The 18,860-nt window shown below is 39.3% G+C and overlaps 1 protein-coding gene across 1 annotated transcript in view; it reads left to right on the top strand.

Moving 5' to 3' along the window:
• The first annotated feature begins 556 nt into the window (after positions 1–556).
• Positions 557–18,860, top strand: part of PICALM (phosphatidylinositol binding clathrin assembly protein) — a 73,273-nt gene continuing 54,969 nt past the window's right edge. The window contains exon 1 of the mRNA XM_082491634.1: positions 557–827. Within this exon, the coding sequence (XP_082347760.1) occupies positions 698–827 (130 nt within the window). The 5' untranslated portion in view covers positions 557–697. The remainder of the gene's footprint in view (positions 828–18,860) is intronic.

Here is an 18,860-nt window from a genome sequence, read left to right as displayed (position 1 = left end):
CCCACCATCGCTCCCACCCACCCACCGCTGCCCGCCAAGGGGCAGGGATGCCGCCGCCCCTCAGGCATCGCCCAGCTTTGGCGGGCTGTCCCTGTCCCTGTCCCTGTCCCTGTCCCTGTGTGTGTCATGTCTCCCCCCACAGCCCTCGGCGCTGAGGGGACGGAGCCGCCTCCAGCCCCCGCCCCAACAGTCGCCCCGTAACGGCCGCACCCGCGCAGGGGCGCGCGCGGCCCCACATGACATCCCCCCTCTCTCCCTCCCGCCCCCCTCCCCCTTTGTTGCACCGAGGAGCTTCGCGCGGGGCGCGCGGGCGAGGAGGGCGGTGCGTGTCACGTGGGCGGGGCGCCGGCGCCGGGGCGGGGGGGGGGGGAGGAGAATCACGTGATGCGGGCGGCCCGGAAAGATCCGAGGAGGAGCTCCGCCGGCGCCATTTTCCTGCGGCGCCCAGTGCGTGTCCCCTGTCCCCGGCCGAGCGGAAGGCGCGCAGGGGGAGGGGACGGCGGCTGGGGGAGGGGGGTGGGAGGAGGAGGGGTCCCTGCTCGGGTGACAGGTCCGTCCCTGAGGGCGGAGCGGGGGCCGCCTGCGGCACGGCGGGGTGAGGAGTCCGTGCAGCTCCATCCCCCGGCTAGTCCTCCCGTCCCGGCCCCTGAGGAGGGAGCGGAGCCGCTCTCGGTTCCAGCGCCGCCAGCGACCCGCCATGTCCGGCCAAAGCCTCACCGACCGCATCACGGCGGCGCAGCACAGCGTGACCGGCTCGGCGGTCTCGAAAACCGTCTGCAAGGCCACGACCCACGAGGTCATGGGGCCCAAGAAGAAGCACCTGGACTGTGAGTACCGGGGAGGGATGGCGGCCGAGGGGCTTTCTTCCGCGCGTCCCGCCGGGCGCCGCGCAGGAGAAGGATTGCCCGGCCTGTCCCGGGGTCCTGTGGAGCGGAGTACCCCCCGCTGTGGGGCTGCCTCCTTTCCCACCGGCCTCGCGGGGACGTGAAGCCTCGTCAGGCGGAGGAGCTCTGTGTGTTTCAGCATCGGACATTCTCATGAGCGGGGGTGGGGGGTAGGATGGGGGACGTGGCGATGGAGAGCTCGGGAGAGGCTGTTCGGCGTATCTGCTTTCCAGAAGGGGCCTTATTAGCTCTTCCCTATGCACAGGGCCCTGGACAATGTGAGCTTCTGAAGGACAGGACTTAGCCCATACCCCTTCCTTGGAGAGAGAGAGAGAACCACAGAGGCCAAGCAGAGGAATGGGCTGTAATTTCCTTACTAATTGATCTCATTTGTGTTTTGCTACGGCAGCACTGCCTCATTCTGTAGAGGAGGTGCAGGAGTTTCAAGAAGGAATAGCTGATCAGTTATCTTAATTCTTTCCCAGGTAGTCTGCTAGAAAAAAAAAAACAACAATTGCTTCTCCATCATTCTTGTAACTCTTCCATGTACAAGAATATGTGAAATGAGTGCCTGAGGAGCTAACTTCTGTCAGTAAGGGTGTTTTTCTTAGTCTTATCGTTTCTAGTCTTTCTCCTTCACTTGGGAAGGTGGGCCTAAGAGGACTTCTTTAGACCTTCAGTACCTCAGTTTAACTTCCCATACAGGGACTGGTCAGTTTTCAGCTTCTATTAAAAATAGATCTGAGATAGGAAGGCTTAAAAGGTTTTCTATCAACTCTGTTTCATCCAGGTGATTATGAAGAGAATGATGAGCACCGAAGTTCATATTAGTGTGTCTCCCACTAAGCTGTAAGGTCACAGCACTGAGGATGTTCTTGGCTTGAATACCTGATTACCTTGCATCTATTTATTCTGTGCCTTTTAAGCACCCTTCTCTCCCCTCGCCACCCCCCTCCCCTCACTTTCCCCCAATATGTATACTGGAGAGAGATGTGTGGCTATGCCTTCAGTATGTGTGCTTTCTCCTTTCCTCCCACCCACATCTGTGAGGAGAAGGTTGGGTCTTTGTGTTTCTTGAATTTGTGCCTTCTGAGTTGCAGATAATAGTACTAGGATTAATTGTACTTTAGTTATTTCTTCTTTCCACTAAAACATGTCTGACATGGTTTAAGAAATTCTTGTTCTGCAAGTACCTGAGAGGGATGTAATCAATTTTTTAGGGTGGTCCCCAAACAACTGCCTTAGTTTCTTTCTAGTATTCCTTCTTCCATTTAATCTCTTGCCTGAACACTTGAATAGTAACTGAATAGCTTTGTTATTTTTGGTCAGCCCAGGGTGTCAGAAACCTGAGGAAATCTTTGGGCTTTAAGTAACTTAGTCTCAGGTAGAGAAAACACCTTGACGTATGGCTTATGTATGAAATCGTGGTGTTACTGGATTTCACACAACAGAAGGAAGGTTTTCTGGAAAAAACTTTGTCAGGTTTAGCCTGGAATAGTGCTAAAAGTACAGTTTCAGTAGGAGGGCATTTAAACCTGAAATAATTCAGCTTCTATGAAAAAGAACATCAAACTGACCAGACAAGTGCTCTTCAGACTGGCATGTATATACTTTGGATGGTATTCTGAACACAGTTGCTAGGGGACAATCTAATTGAGACCTATAGGATGCTGCTGTAGAAAGGTGCTTGAACTTCCTTAGAAAGCTATCTGGTAGTTGCTGCACGAGAAGCCCGTTTCTTTATTTCCCTTGTCTACTCTAGACTGTCAGAGGTCCCTGTTCCTGCCTCTTAGAGAATTCTTTTATCAGAGCAAGCAAACTTTTTTTTATTAGTTTTGCTACTAGTCACCTTTTTTTTTTTTTTTTAGTGGTTAAAATAGATCATGGGTAGATAAGTTTTGTATGCTGCCCCTAATGAGTTTGGGAGTCTCTGTTCCTGGCATCAGGAAATGACATACGGTTTTGTGTTTTCTTTGTTCATACTGTTTATAGTTGTATGTTTAAAAATAAATGGTTTTTTTGCACAAGCTGTGTCTCAAGCCCCACCTCTGAATTATTCGCACATATCTTCTTTTTACAACAGTTTAAGTACTAGATAAGTCCTATGAACTGACATCTCACTGTGAATGACAATTAAGATACCAGTCCTCATAGGTGGCGTGCTTCTTAAATATTTTTGTAATTAGTGTTTATTGTGATAATGACGGTTAAAAATTACTTTGTTAAAGGTTGTATCCTGGATGACTTGATAAGCTGAGTTTTCTAATACTGTGCTGGAATGAAGTCTTGGTTTTGTAGCATTTTCTGTGACCATGACACATATTCTTGTTAATCTGGTATTTGTATTGCTTGTACAAAAATCCCTGACTGTCCTGTTTCTGAAATTCTTTCTTTATTAAGCTCAAGCCATCATGAACGTGTTTAAGTAGCACAGTCTCACATCAACTCATACAAATGGGGGAAATCCAACATAGGTACCCGTGCACATGATTATTCCTGTCCTTATTTATCTTGCTCTTGGCTGTCTATGGAGTTCCAAAACTGAAGTGCTCCCCATCCTAGGTTTGTATGTTCCCTCTGTATTTCTCCCAGTGGCCATTACCGTAATAATCAAAGAATGTAAAAAGGCATTCTTAGCCCATAATGATAAAAACCTAATCTACTCCAAAGAACCTTCTTTCTCACCCTTACAAAGTTTAGTTGCTTGTTTGGTTTGAGGGAGAAAGAGTTAGTAGTAGTCTAATTTACAAGTGGACTTAGCCTGTGATAGGTAGCAACAATCACCTTATGATCATAAACTTGCACTCAGGATACACTTTTTCTCCTGTTTTGGAGGTCCAGTTTTATAGCTGGGATAAGGATTCTCTGTTTTGTAATCTAGGTGCTGCTTTTGTAATGATGGATTACTTGTTTTATAGTAATCAGGCAGGTTTAATAGTCTTGAAACCCTCAAAGCATAGTTCATGAAATTTCTTTTACAGAAAACCTAGTTTCACTAGGACTTTGTCCTAGTTTTCACACTTCTCTGAGCAGTGATAGCTCAACACTGGTTTGTGGGTTTAACTTGTACACTGTGATTTATGCAGCCCTTCCTTTTTAGCTTTTGGTTGCTATGTTCAGGGCTGTATAACGATGCTAAGAACAAGTGCTTTAGGTTGTTTGAATGTAAATAGTGCTGGAAAACTAGTTGCTGGGTTTCACTTTTTTCTTTTTTTTTTCTTTTTTTTTTTTCTTTTCCACATGATTCTTATAGGGGGAGTGTGTGTGCTTGGATATGTATGTGTGGTGGATAATTCAGGTTAGGAAAACCAGAAGATGCATAGTTAATGCCAAGTAGGAGGTTTCACTGGGTCCGTTCAGTCCCAGATATCACTGCTGTAGCAGGAGCATAAAATGTTTTTATGCTCTCAGGAGCATAAAAATGTTTGTGTACCCGTGCGTGTTGTGGAGTGTAGTTAAAACAGCTTTGATAATGAAACGCATTAAGGGTTGGGCTCTTGAATGAGTATGGCATAGTAACCCTATCTGCTTGTAGGTAATGGATAACGCGCTCTTTAAAGGAGAATGTGGATGGATGGCTTGGAAGGAAGTTGCAATGCTGTAATTATCCATTCTTAACAGGAAATTTCTCTATAGTTATGCCAGAGTGTAACTTCCTTGACTTCTTATTGTGAAGAAAAATCTGTATTTTTAAGGAAGACGGTAAACCAGCACCCTGCCCTGTGTTGTGTAGACATTTGTGAGAAGCTGTGTAAGTGAAAGTAAACTTAATTGAGCTTGTTGGGAACTTATTTCCCAAGTCCCTAGTGTTTTGGTTTTGTCCAGAGGATACTACTAATACAAATAAAAGTCCGGCTGAAGACATGCTTTATGTTTGTGCTGGGGACAGCTTCTGTTTCCAAATGAGATGGTATGCAGAGGGTATATTGTAGAACTGAGGGACAAGAGTCACTGCTTTTCACTGTTCTCACAAGAGATATCTTTACAAGATAGTAAAGCTGGGAAAAAACAGCCTTTTAAGTACTCAACTGCCTTTACATACTGAAGCGTAACTGGGTTATTTCAGTGATGTGGTTTGTTACCTCCTGCTGTCTGTGGATACTACTGTGTTCTCCAGTAGAAACAGATTATCTGTGTTCCTTTTATGGTATTAGAATACTTCACCAAATTCATATTTTCTTTCTAGTTTTGGCAGGGTTACCTGAAGTTTCTCGTGGCTTTGCTTCCCATTTTATAGTTGACTTAAGTTTCTGGAGGCAGTCCATTGTTATTTTTGCTTAAACTGTTCTGTTTAATTGTAATTATTTCAAATGCAGATAATTGCATTATTACAACTTTCTTTTGAAGTACTCATTTTTCTCTCTGAGTTCTTCCATGATTCCTTTATCATTTATTCTGTATCCAACTTTTCCTAACTTTTTACTGGAATTCCTTGGAATATTTGTTTGTGCCTTTTAGTAGAGTACAAGAACTATCATACTCCAAACTGCCAGAGGGCCAATTTTCTACCACAGCTGCTTATTTGCAGAAAGAATAGCCATTTAGTTCTGCAGCTGTTGTTTTATTTTACTTAGCCTGAAGCAGTATTCTACTTTGGATGAAGTAAGAGGCAGGATCTAAGGAGGAGAAGCTGTAGGACACATTCAATCAACTTACTGTGGATCTTCATACTGCCATTATTTCCCATGAGCTGTGGTTATTCAGGTGTTGTACAACTTTGGGCTGTAGCTTTAGTTGTGATTTTTTAAATTATTTTTTTTTAATGGTGCAGTCATATATCTTCTAAGAGTGATGCTTGGAAGAGGCGTTCTTTTGCAGTTCAGCCTGTGACCTAATGATCTATTTCAGTCTTTAGTTTCTAATCTTAAAATCAGTTTTTGATCTGCAGATGTGAAAGTTTTAAGCTGTTCCTAGTGACTCGGCTCACAAAGTAACACTAGTTTGTGTAATAATACAAAAGAGATGACTTATCCAACATGGAATTTAAAGCTTCCCTTTTTTGCTTTGTGTATGTTGCCTTATGTAAAGTACATGATCAGTAAACTACTGGTGATGGTAGAATGCTGGGAAAGTTCACTTATAAAATGTGGCATCCTCTCCCTGGAAAATGCAACGTGTTTTCTGAAGCAGAGACACCTTTTGTATTTGAAAGCTTAATTTTTTAACAGTCGTCTTAAATTTAAGTTTCTCAATATGTTTAAAATCTCTTCACTCATTAATTCTCAAACATCAATCACTTCTTTAAAAATAACCCACTGGTCTACTACTGGTTGGGTGCGTGCACTCGTATTTTCTGTAAACTGTGCAGAAGCTGCTCCTCTAGCATGTTAGAAGAAATCAGGTAAGTATTGTAAATGACTTGTTTATGAAATCTTGAAGTTCTGTAGTGGGACAGTTACTAAACATTTCCAAATATTTCATAATACAAGTTTAAAGCAATAATCTCAACTATGTGGTTTTACTTCTGAGTATCTTAAACTCTGCTGCTGCAGCAATGAAAACTTTGATTTGTGTCAAAGAACTGTTGTTTTGTTGTTGGTTTTTTTTTCTTTTTACATCAGTATGTGATTTTAACCATCTAGGTTTCCTGCTGGTTGAAGTCTTAATGCTTAGGTAATGAAGTCAAAGGCTTAGGTAGGAGATATTTTATTATTAGTTAGATCTGCACTGGATTAAAAGCAAACAAGAAATAACTGGCCAAAAAGCTGCAATCGAGTGGAAAGGAAAGAAGCTGATGTTGATATAAAATTGTTGGTTTTGATATTTTTCTTGCTCTTCTAGCAGCTTTCTCTCCATTGTGAAATGTGATGGTGAGCAGGCAAGGTATGAACTTTTATTAACTGTGTGTCCTTCTAAACTCAATGGAAGTAGAAATACGGTTGTACTTTGTATTTCACTCCTAGCTTTACATCAGAGCTTTATCGATTAGCTGGTAGTTTGTAAACCTCAAAATAATGTTAGTGAATTCAGTGCGAACTTGTGGTACTCTCAATTCTACTAATGGCAAATCCAGGTTATGAGTAATATGTGACAAATCGGGTATTGAGATTTGAGAAATTAGGGAACTAAGCTGTATTTAACTTAATAGTTAAGCATTTCATAAAGACTTAACAAATACACTGGATTTTCTGATTGTGACTAAACATCTCCTGTGCTATTTTGCTAAAGGAGCTTTAATAAAGTAATGCTTATCTGGATCATTTGCAATATTAAACATGAATAAATTAGGCTTTTATAAGTTTTACCTCAAAACAGAGGGTGTACAATAACAAGATCTACACCAACATTTAACTTTGGAGTGCCAATTCATAGCATGAAGTATAAGAAAATTTACTGAAATGGTGACCTAAAGGGAAATACTGTGATCTTATCTTAGTTCATATCATGACATATACATGGTCTATAAAACAAAAAATACAAAAGGTGTATTTTATACTCATTCTGAGCTCCCCTATATAATTTCCTTCAGACCCATGTTAACTTATTGAGGAAGAGCTCTTCACATCAACCCCTTCTTTTTCCTTTTCTCCTGAAAAGACACTTCTGGAATCATCACTTAATGTTTTTTATTGCTTCCTCCCAAGCAAGCAGTGCTTCAGTCACAGCTTCTGTACGCCGCTAGCAGCGATGCCTTTCTAGCAGCAGTGATTCCTTTGCTTATGTAGGAAGTGATAAGTTTGCACGGGTTGAAACTGCTCTGGAATTTCACATATTTACTCTAAATATGGTACTTGCAGTAGCATGGAGCTAAGTTGCCGACCATGTACTATGACATCAACAAAGTATCTCTGTTATAACCTTTGTCAATTTTTAGTAGTTAATTAATACAATTTAAAGCACAAATTATGAATCCTTAATAACACTGTTTCCTAGTCAAATATTTAGTGTGTAAAAAATTTTTTTCTCCATGTTAACAGCTTTTATAAACTGATATTTTTTTTTTATCCTGTTGAAAAAGGCGATAATGAATTTTTTCATTCCTCAATTAGTTTTGTTCAAAAACAGAAACCCCAACAAACCAAAAACAACCCACAGGTATTCAGTTGCATGGCATAAGTTTCTAAAGTTACAATAGTAAACTAGATATCAAGACCCAGAATGGTAACATTCAGATTTTTAAACTAAACTCAGGTTACAAATATGTAAATATGTTTTAAATATTTATTTTTTTTAATTTTTTTTTTTTTTAGATTTCTCTATGCCTTCAATCTGGCAGAAAAATCGACTCAGAGCAGCTGTGTGATTTGTTGCTCTATCTGCCAAAATCAGAAGGTTGGGTGTCTTGGCTATCAAAAGGTAGATGTAGGTGTCTTCATGTTCTTTGGCATTCTTATGGGCTGCTTGTGATGTGCTTTGCTGTTGGTGATGTCTGGATTCTTCTGGGGCCGATAATGAGCTGTAATGCGATAGGGTGAAGTTTCTGTACCTGCCTCTTGCTTTTCAGGTGTGTGCTTTTTGTTTTGGGTTTAGTTTTGTTGTGTCATGTACCTCTTTTCACCCCTTCTCCCTGTATGTTCAGAAATCACATCAGCATTTTACCTACGTTTTGTTTGCAGTCACACTAGATTAATTTGGATGGTGTCTCTGCTCTTGCTGAGAAATGGGGTGATATTTAGTTGGAAATCGGGTCACACCTGAATTTTAGTTATGCCCTTCCTCTCCCTCCCCCCCCAAGTATTGCCATCATAGGTGCAGCCATCATTGCAGCCTATTTCAAACTGATTAATTTTTCTGATCCACAACTCTGTGTATTCCTGACCTGACCTCATTTTTTATGTGAAATGTTAAAAGTTGTTTAAACTATTGTGATGGTTACGCCACCATACCAAGAATGGTGGTGTAAGTTGATTTAATTGTCTGTCCCTTCTTCTATTTGCCAGAAACCATATGTGTTCATAATTCAGCAAACAGTGTTATGAAGAGATTAAAAATAACTTTGATTTAAAAATCAGTCTGTTAGGAATATTTACTTCGTTCTGTATAGCAGCTACATACAGTTGTAGTTCAGACAGCAATTCCTCATTTCTGTATTGATGTTAAACTAGCTTCATAGAGTCTGTCTTATGAAATGCCTTCATCCTTCTGTCTTACAAGGAGTACTTATGTTTAATATTTACATAAGTGATTATGTCAGTTTGTAAGATTTGGGGGTGAAATCCAGGTGTTTTACTTGCAATTACATTTTATTCATCATGAGCTACAACTAGTACTGTTCAAATCATTGTTGCAGTAAAACAGGAAAATAAAATGCCTTTCTGAAAAATATACCTGTGTTCTTTTTTCCTCTTGACAAACCAAGTTTGTTTACTTTTTAGAAATATACTGTAATCCTTAGGTAGATTTTAATTTTGAATTAATTCTCAAGGTGACAGTCCATGTCACTTTGCTTTCATTGATATAGACATGGTGTAATTAGCTGAGTTTTATTTAAATTACTGAATTTAGATCTATTACCATTTTAATAAAATTTTCTGTAATACATTAATAACCTGTGTTAAATTTAACAGGAGTTGTTTCTCCCTGGAGTACTTTCATTTCAGTCATGAGTGCCACAGTACAGCATTGCAGAATAAAATTCAAGTATCAAAAATATACGTGGAGTGGATATTAATCAGAGGAATGAAAGAAAAGTCAATGGAAACCAAATATGAACACTTTTGCATTCCTGGGCTGTAGTTATTTATAAGGGTACGAAATGCATAGTAAGTTGCTGCATTTGATTAGGTGTCTGCTGGAAAAACTCAGGATGCACAACTCCTAACTGGAAACTGTTTGAAGCACAGAGATGAGCACACTATGTTGTGCTTTGAGGGAAGATGATGGTCTGGATCCAGACTTTTATTTTTAAGTTCTTGATAGTTAATAGGGAGCTAGCTCAAACTTTCTTCCAGATCTGTTCAGTTGGAATGCTTTGCCACAAGAATAGCATCATTAAGTCTATCAAATGTAATTAAAGCTAAAACATAAATTAAGTAAATTTCCTAGCAGGTTAATTTGCATTAAAAATATATGTGAAATTTGTTTCAGTGCTGAATTTGATGTGTAAGTGGATGGAAATCCAGAGACTCACTTGTGTTAGTTCTCAGATACCAACCTCTGATGTTTGGAATTGTATTGTTATGAATTTGAAGCTTTTTCCAGGGGCTGATTCGCTGTTTTGTTGTTGTTTGTTTACCCACAGTTATTTTATGAGGAGACTTTCTTCAGATTTAATTATCTGTAAGTAAAATACAGTGCATTAGAGGAGATACTTTTGTCCTTATTTTAAACTGTTAATGGGGAGCCTTTGTAGACAGGAATGTGGTCAGGCTCTTGGTATGTAGCAGGGCTGACACAAGATGTTATAACACCTAGTTTTACTACAGCTTCATATTCTTTTTAGCTGTCTGAGGTTTTAACCAGTGAAAAAAATCTTACTTTGAAGCAGATGGAATAAGTATATTTTGCATTGTTAGAGCTTTTCTTTATGAAGCAATTCCATTTTAAAGATAGAATCTGGCTGAAGTCATCTTTCTTTTACTGAGGACCAAAAGGCAGATGATATTTACTTCTGCTCTTGGCTTTAGTTTGTCTCGGAGGCCGTTTGTGATAAGGACGTGTCTTTGTGCATGGTAAATAGAGAAATTCCTGTCTGAAAGCTGTGGGATGCGGAGGAGTTCTTTCTGTGTACAGCTTCCCCTACTTGTTCAGTTTCAAACTTAAGGGTTTGAAGCTCTCTGTTTGCTCTAAAACTGTGTGAAACTCCGTAAACACATAGTCACTAAGAAAGTGCTCACGAACAATCTCTAAAACTGGGAGATAAGGTGAAGAGCCGATCTGGATTTATGAAACTCAGACATAACAGCGGTGTTGTAAGAGGGTGGGTTCCCCTTTGTAATGTCCTTTGCTTTGTTTACTGAAAATCAGTGAAGCTAATGCATAGTGCTGGAAAATACATCTTCATTTTCACTCTCCATGTTCAATGAAGACCTGTATCAAAGTATATGTTAAAACTTTTACTCTGGGCAGCTTTGACATGGGCTGTAAAGGATAGTTTTGATCCTTTAGCTGTTGTGACCTCGCAAAAGGGTGCTAGTCAAATGCACGTTGAAGCTGTACTTGGGATGAGCCAGGATGACTTTTGTTTGCTCAGGGAGCTCCAAATATCTCATGGGAGATGTTAGTCTAAATTGAAGAAGGAAGTAAAAGCTAAATTAGGCAGGCATTTCCAACATCTCTATTAATAGCATGGAAGATTTTAGCTGTTCCTTTACTTAACTGCCTCCCTTCATGGGAGAGCTGCACACTTACAGTACATGAGTGTCAGTTGAAACAGTTTTGTGAAGATACCTGTGTTTTGATGGGGGAGAGGTGATTTTTTTTTTTAACATTTTTTTTTTCTTTAAGCTTTGGTGTTTTATTTTATCCAGCTTGCTAACAGTTTGTCTCAAAATCTGATCCTCTATTGGCCAAAAGAAAAGGTATGAAAGTGGCTGTCAGTGACAAATCTCTTTTAATGAGTTCACCTACTTTAAGTGCAATATGTGAAACAGATGCTATGGAATTGACGGAGCTTGCATTGAAGTAGCTCAAAGTAGTACTCTAGATCCAGGTATCTTGAATTTTAGTTGCTTTTAAAAAATTGTAATTTAGAAAGTAGTGACACTTTCTTAACCAAAATTACTAGAATTTTGCACGTCACCAAATATGTTAGCATGGAACAAGCAGCTTCGTGTTTCCTGTTAGGCTTCTTTCTCCTATTCCTACTGGGAAAAATGAAGATTAGTTCCACTGAGGAGTAGACAAGTCATATAGAGATGGCCTTTCACATGAAGAAATCACTTGTGAGATCTGGGAGAAGGAGCAAGTAATAGAAGGAAAGCAACACAATTTCACAATTTTGTGTCTAGAATTCGTGTCAGACTTTATACTATTATCTCGGTCCCCATGCTTTGTTACAAAGCCGACTATTTTTCTTTCAGTTTGTCAGCATAGAGAAAGAAAAATCTCAGGCAATTTCTACAAAACTGTGCATTCAGACTGTTTTGTATAACATCAGGGAGTACAAAACCTATCCTGTTTGATCTCTGAGATAATAGCCCAAATATCCAACTGTGTAAACCTATGCTGTCTTGTATGATTTTCTGCCAGTCACTTTGTAGGAGAAGGTTAGTGTTTGTTTTTATTGAATGATAAATGTTTGAAGTTTGAGGATTTGCTGCTTTGCACATTCAAATAATTTATCAGAATTTTCTTTTTCCTATAAGAAAATGCGTTGTATGATATAATAAGCAAACAATTTAAATTGTTTTCCTCCTTGATCTGTTAACTGAGATTTGGTAAGGAAAGCTTTGCAGCAAGCTTTGGGGAAGTGTTTTTATTGCCCCTGCATTGTCACTGGAGCAAGAACTCTTACGGTAAAATCTTGAGGGTTACTAGTTTGGGGTTGACCAGCTTCTTTTATAGAAACTACAGGAAAAAAAAAATAATGCTGTATTCCTCAGCAAAACTCCCTCATGAAATCTGTGATTTGTGTTGTTACTTATTAGCAGTGTGATTTTTCTTGACTTTGCCTTATTTTCCCCACTTTTTCCCTTTTTCCACTTTTGTTAGGCTGCTACTTATGTCATGGGTTTGTGAGCTCTTAAATCAGAGCTGCAGTTTTCATTAAGAACTGTTAAGCTCCATTTAGTCAGCTAAAACAGCAAGTGATCATCTGACAGGGCACTGCTGTAGTTCTTTTCTGTTGATCTCTCAGGAAATTAAGATACACAGATTTTCCACACAAAATAGGAAACTGCATAGCTGCGTTGTAGCGAGATATGTGTAAAGTTAATTCATAGTGAGAATCTGGGCTGAAGCCTGTCTGAGGAGTTCTGCTCCAATAGGTGAGTATTGTGCTATATATAATGAAAAGCATATAGCACGGTCTTGTAATAAGTAGTACTAATTGAAAAAAAACATTAAATTATTCGGACTTCCTTCTGTTTCTTACATGCCAGAAAATGCACCGCTTTCAGTAAATTTATGTACTGGGTTTTTGATACTTCATATATTAAAATAAACCCGAATTACTTAGTCATTTTTGCATCTTTATGGTGTTGGAAGAGCATGATTTACTAATCATACCATCTTAGGATATGGCTTAAACTACTTTGGTGTTAGTTTCCTAGATTTTTCCCTTTATCAGGTTAAACTCTTAATTTTGCTGCTCTGTGTAATTATATGAGAAGCAGTTAAATGTGGGATGTTGTTTTTTTAATTGATATTCTGCAGGGGCAAAAGGACCTATAATAGATGCTGTTGCACCATTAGAATCTCTTGACAATACAGCTTATTTTAGACAACAAACTAGCATGAACTTTTGACAAAAGAAGGCAGATTTCCACAAAATTATATGTATGGGGTTTTTTTTGCCAGTAATTAACTGGACAACCCTTTACTGTAGGTAAAGCTGTAGGATAGTGTTTGCCAAGAAATATGTCCTACCACACATTTAAATATTTTTACAATGCACAGCTTTAATTACATTGAGTTTATTGTGCTGTATAATTTCCGGTTTGCTGAGGACACCAGTACACTTAGTGTGCTGCAGGCATTACACAGTCTGGGAGGCTGTATAGTAGAGGACATGTTTTGGCATGAGTGCTTTCCAGAAACTGGAAAACCTTTGATTAGAGAAGGTCATAGTCTGACCAAAGAACTGCTTTGCAGAAGTGGATATACACATCTTCATCTGCAGTTTCAGCACTGATGGAGGTTGGTAAATACAGAGGTGTAACTCCTTTAACTCAAATCCATGTTCCCTGACAGCCCCCAAAGGCATTCAGGTGAAATGTTCTATTCTTGCTCTGAATTAGATTCTGTTTGAAGGAAATCTAATTTCCACAGTTCTTTAAAAATGGGAGAGAATAACAGGTATCCAAAACAACTTTGCTAGAGCCAGTAAGACTTTTGAGCTACTGAAATGAGAAGTATTGAAATAGGAAAAACTCAGATCAGATGGGTTTGATTACTTTATCTTTGGTTTTGTCTATTAACCTGTCTAATTAAAGATGTAGCACTGCCATTCAAAGGGAAAAATGTGAATGACAAGTGTGTGATTAGTTCTAAATTAACAAACATCAGGAGAATTTTTTGGCTCGAAAATCCGTTCGGAGAGGTGTGGTGGCAGGAGGTCAGGCTGGCATTAACACACAGTGGTGGTTTCCGTTTCATAGAATCATAGAACGGTTTGGGTTGGAAGGGACCTCAAAGATCATCTAGTTCCTCTCCCCCTGCCATGGGCAGGAACACCTCCCACCAGCCGAGGTTGCTCAAAGCCCCATCCAGCCTGGCCTTGAACACCTCCAGGGATGGGGCATCCACAGCTTCCCTGGGCAACCTGAGCCAGTGCCTCACCACCGTCACAGTAAAGAATTTCTTCCTAATATCTAAATCTCCGTTCTTCCAGTCTGAAGCCATTCCCCCTCATCCTATCACTACATGCCCTTGTAGAAGGACCTGTAGGCTGTAGAGTGATGGTACACCACAACTACAAAATTACTCTCTGGTGCATCTTTTAGAATAAAGTGATGTGGAAGTTAAACACCTAAGAAACACCTAAATTACACTTGTGTGAGTACTTTGTATATGTAGAAGATATATATATTTAGATTTAGAAACTGTGCTAGAGGCATTTACTGACAAAATGTGCTGTGCGTGGTCAGGCGTGTTTTCACTGTTTTTCTGTAAGGCAGGATTAAGGAAGTCACAGATGTTGGAAGGCAGCATAGGTACTTTGGCTGTCTTTGGGTATACTTTTTAACAGGTTTGATCTGAATCCCATATGGACCAGGTGAACTCTGAGACTGGAAGCTTTGAAGAGAGGCCATTTAGCTTTATCACAAATGGTGGCATCTACTGTGGGACTTACTCCCACAAATTGAGATCAGGAGCTGTTTGCAGGATTGAGGAGGGTTAGATACTGACGTAATTCCTAGTTATGTTAAAGGCCCACCTTCCTGACAAAACTAAGTCATCTTGCTGCAAAACAACTACAGAGTAATGCTTATTGAGGTGTTTTTTTGTTGTTGTTCTGCGGTGTCTGCTGTTGACAAAAATGGTTTCTCTGTTCCAGTAGGCTGGGCTACAATAATGTTGCAGCTTTGCTGCTATGAAGCTGCCAGGTAAGGACATATGGTTAGTACTCTGCGTGAGTCTAAGAGGTGTTCGAGAGCAGCCTGCAGGGATTGGTTGCTTACTCTTGGCACTACAACAGCAGCTTGTCCATGTGTTTCACAAGTCTTGCTTTTAACACTCTTCCATTAGCAAAACTTTTTTGTTGTATGGAGGTGTAATAGCTATGGAGTATTTACAGAATAAGTTCCTTTGGAGCAGAAGGAAAGGTCTATAAGTGCATACTATACCCAAAAATTTACAGTATGCAAAGGCAGATGGCTTGGGCACTATTCTTGTCAGAGAGAAAGATATAGAGAACAGTATGATAACATGCTCAATGTGTACTTGGTGATGAAGAGACCTGAGGGTTAATATCTTTGGCATCACATACTGGTCTCTCTCAGCTATCTACAAACCACGTTATGTGCCTTCTCTGTGTACCTTAAGGTAAAATCATAGGATAAACTCGCATGTATGCAGACTGTTTCCTTGAAACAGCTTCCTGTTTGCAGTAGGAGATAAAAGTAGTCTTAAAGCGATACAGTTTTCAAAGTAATTAGCCTTCATCAAAATAGAAACGTTCCACCTAATGCAATTTGTTGTGCTTCCATCCATCCATTGTGTATGACTATCCACACTAGAAATATTATATTGGATACTTAAATATTTATTATAATATTTAATATAGTAATTTAATATTATACTGTAATATCCTAAACGTAACAATTTATTTCGATGTTGATTCAAATGGCTGTCATTCAAAACCAAAGCCTGCCTGGCCACCAGTCCTAATGTATTCTCAAACAGCACTGCTCATACAGAACCGCTTCCTAGCCCGTACAAACCTGAAGTGGATGCATCCTCAAGTGTTTGCAATTATGTGCTCTGAAAATACTGACTTAGTGTTGAATGAATAACTATTCCTTCTTTTATTCATGAATGCCTTGAAACTAGCATATGATCAGTAGAAAGAATATATGTTTCTCTCTGGTTTCAATAGGCCAATGGGTTAAATACTCAGCTTGAATGTACTGCTTGTGCAAGAATTGTCATGTTGGTTGGCCAATACAGGCATTTTTCATCTTGTAATCAAGAATCACTTTTAGAATATGATTCATAGGCTCATTATTAAGCATGTTTGTAAAGATGGGATCAAGGCTCTAAGTTTACAGATATTTTTCAGTGGGAATAATGTGCTAGTGTATGTGTGGGAGCTAATACTTATTTTGTACTAGATTTCTTGATAAAATGCTTTTAAAAGGTACTGTAGGAACGGAATGTAGAGCAAAAGTGTTCAGTAGTTTTAGCATGTCTTGCGTGTTTCTCAGCCTTAGGGTGCTGAAGCAGTAGCTGATTTGTTGTCTTGTTTAGAGGAAGGTCTTTTCTTAAGAGTAATGCAATATTGGTAAAACTTGGAACTTTGCAAGAATAATGCTTTAGCAGAAGAGAAATACTTAGATATCTGAAAAGCTGTTATAAGAAGTGTTACTTTAATTTGAGGGGGAGAAAGTCTTACCTGTATAAGTAATCTTATACACCCCTCCCTTCTTTATGTGAAATGCAGGCAATTAGAAGTTCACGAACTTTTTGAAAATTATGAACAATGTATAAATGGTGCGCAGGAAGAAAAGTTTGACAACAGTGTTTGGCAGAATTTTTCTATATCTTTGTGACCTGGATCATTCATGCTGATAGCACCCCCCTCGCCCCCCCAGTTTAAATGTGTTAAACTTGCTATACATGTTTCAGTTAAGTAATAGTGTTGCATGTGGGAGACTGGAATTTTTGAGAGGTGTTTCAAACTGCTACTCCAGTATGTAGAAGGAGAGCAATGTTATCCCTTTGCAATATGAAAGGATTCACATCCTCAGCCAAAGACAGTTCTAGTGAGCCACGGCTTATTTGGTGTAGGCTGAGCTGACAGAAACCTCTGCTGGTACAGACATTAGTTGGGAATCGCTATTCACATTTTGTTCCCAGTATAGCTGTGGACTCCTTTGCTTTGGACTTTTTAGCTTTCATTTATTAAGCGTGACTTTACCATATACAAGCACACATGTGTAGTGTTGTTTTAAAACCCGTCTCTGTGTGTTGCATTTGTAATAAAGAAGTGTATTTTTGTACTAAAAAGAGCTTATAACTCACTCTTTAAAATGACCTACTAAGAAAGAGGTGGTGAAAAAACAATACCAGCAAAAATCCCTAGTGGAGATGTAGTTCATTGTGTCGAAACAGTTCTTCTGCACAAAGATGTGGAATCACTGGTGGTTATTCATCTAAAGAATTTTTTGCCAGTATGCTGCATCTACTCCAGAGATCTATTAGTTAATTTCATAATAAGGTAATTTCATCCTAATTAACTTAAAAACTTGCCTGTCTAAAAGGATAGAAAATGATTAACAAAGATAGTTCTCTACTGTTACAACAACTGATCTTGATGGGTGCAGATAACAAGCATGTTTTTTGGCATGTTTTTTCTGCATGACTCTCAAACTAAGTAGTGCATGGGAGAACTGCTTCAGTAATTAAGTCACTTTGCCATCAAATTGGAGGGTATTTAAAGTGGAGAATATGTTTGTATCTGATTCTAATGATGCTTTTTATTAATAACTGGTATGTTGGAATACACTATGTGTTAACAGAGAGTAGCATTGTACTGGGAATGTTTGCAGCTGCTCTTCAGACCAAGATTAGAAGACAAAGTTATGCTGGTAAATTGGAGTAGTACTCTGAATGCTTGCAAGTGCAAAGTTCTAAATGGGTAAGGAAGGTGTCAAAGTTGAATATAAAAGGATTATCTGAAAGTACTGAAGCACTACTAGAGGCTTTGGCTCATTTCATTTTCATTGTAAACCACTAATGAGAGGCTTCAGGAAAGCTGGGCTTCTTTCTGTATGTCTACAGAAGAATGTATTATAAGACAGAAAGTTGTTTCCATTGTATTTAGTGCTGGGGAGCTTCAGTATCCAGCTTGAGGCACTATATTTAAAAAAAAAAATATTAGTGAAACTGTAGAGAATCCTGAGAAGATCAGCTGAATTAAGAAGATTGGAAATTTAGGAAATATTGAAAGAAAAATCGTTATTTTATTAAGAAATAGATAACAGAGAATAGTGTTTTTCCATTGTGTTGATGGCTTTTATGCAGAGGGCGGGTATTCTGTCTCCACTGAGAAGGACAAGAAGTTCCTTTTTTTTAATCTGCGTTAGAACATTAAGTTTCTGGGATATAAGGTAGATCTAAGGAAACTTGAACTTATGGAGTTGTGGAGTAACCACTAAAGGCCATGGCAGACATCTTTGGAGAACAGCAGATGATTGTAGTTGGATGGTGCCATAATGTAATAGCTCACCGTTGCTGAAAGTGGGAGGACTTGTCTGCTTCCCTTTTTTCGTTTATTCTTCTTACTTTTGCATGTTATCTCCTCTTCTGTAGTGGCTTTTGCCAGTTTTTGTCTTCTGTGAGCCATTTTTGATCTTGTAGGACCATTGAAAAAAAAAAAAAAAAAAACCAAAAAAAAAACCACAAAACTATGCGGGCTTGTGTCCCCCTGTGTGTTGTCCCTTGTCTTCCCATCACCACTTAAGTTAGGGTTTGGTTTTTTTCCTGTTCTGAGAAATTTTAATATGGTTCAGAGAGAAGTACACCAGTGCTGGTATAACATGAGCAATGGAAGTGTGTGGCTGTTAGCAGGTGGAGACAGGAATGGGATGACCCTGTTTTGTGTTAGTGGGTTGTCAAGAAAGCATATCCTGTGGGTAATGATGTCTAAGATGAAGCAAGAGGATTACATGTTAACTGAGGTCCTTTCCAAACTTTATTGATTTCTGTGGTTTG

This window comes from Vanellus vanellus (genome assembly GCF_965231255.1).
Source record: "Vanellus vanellus genome assembly, chromosome: 1".
Classification (NCBI taxonomy): Eukaryota; Metazoa; Chordata; class Aves; order Charadriiformes; family Charadriidae; genus Vanellus; species Vanellus vanellus.
The sequence above is the reverse complement of the archived record's forward strand: the minus strand, read 5'-3'. Positions and strand labels throughout refer to the sequence as shown.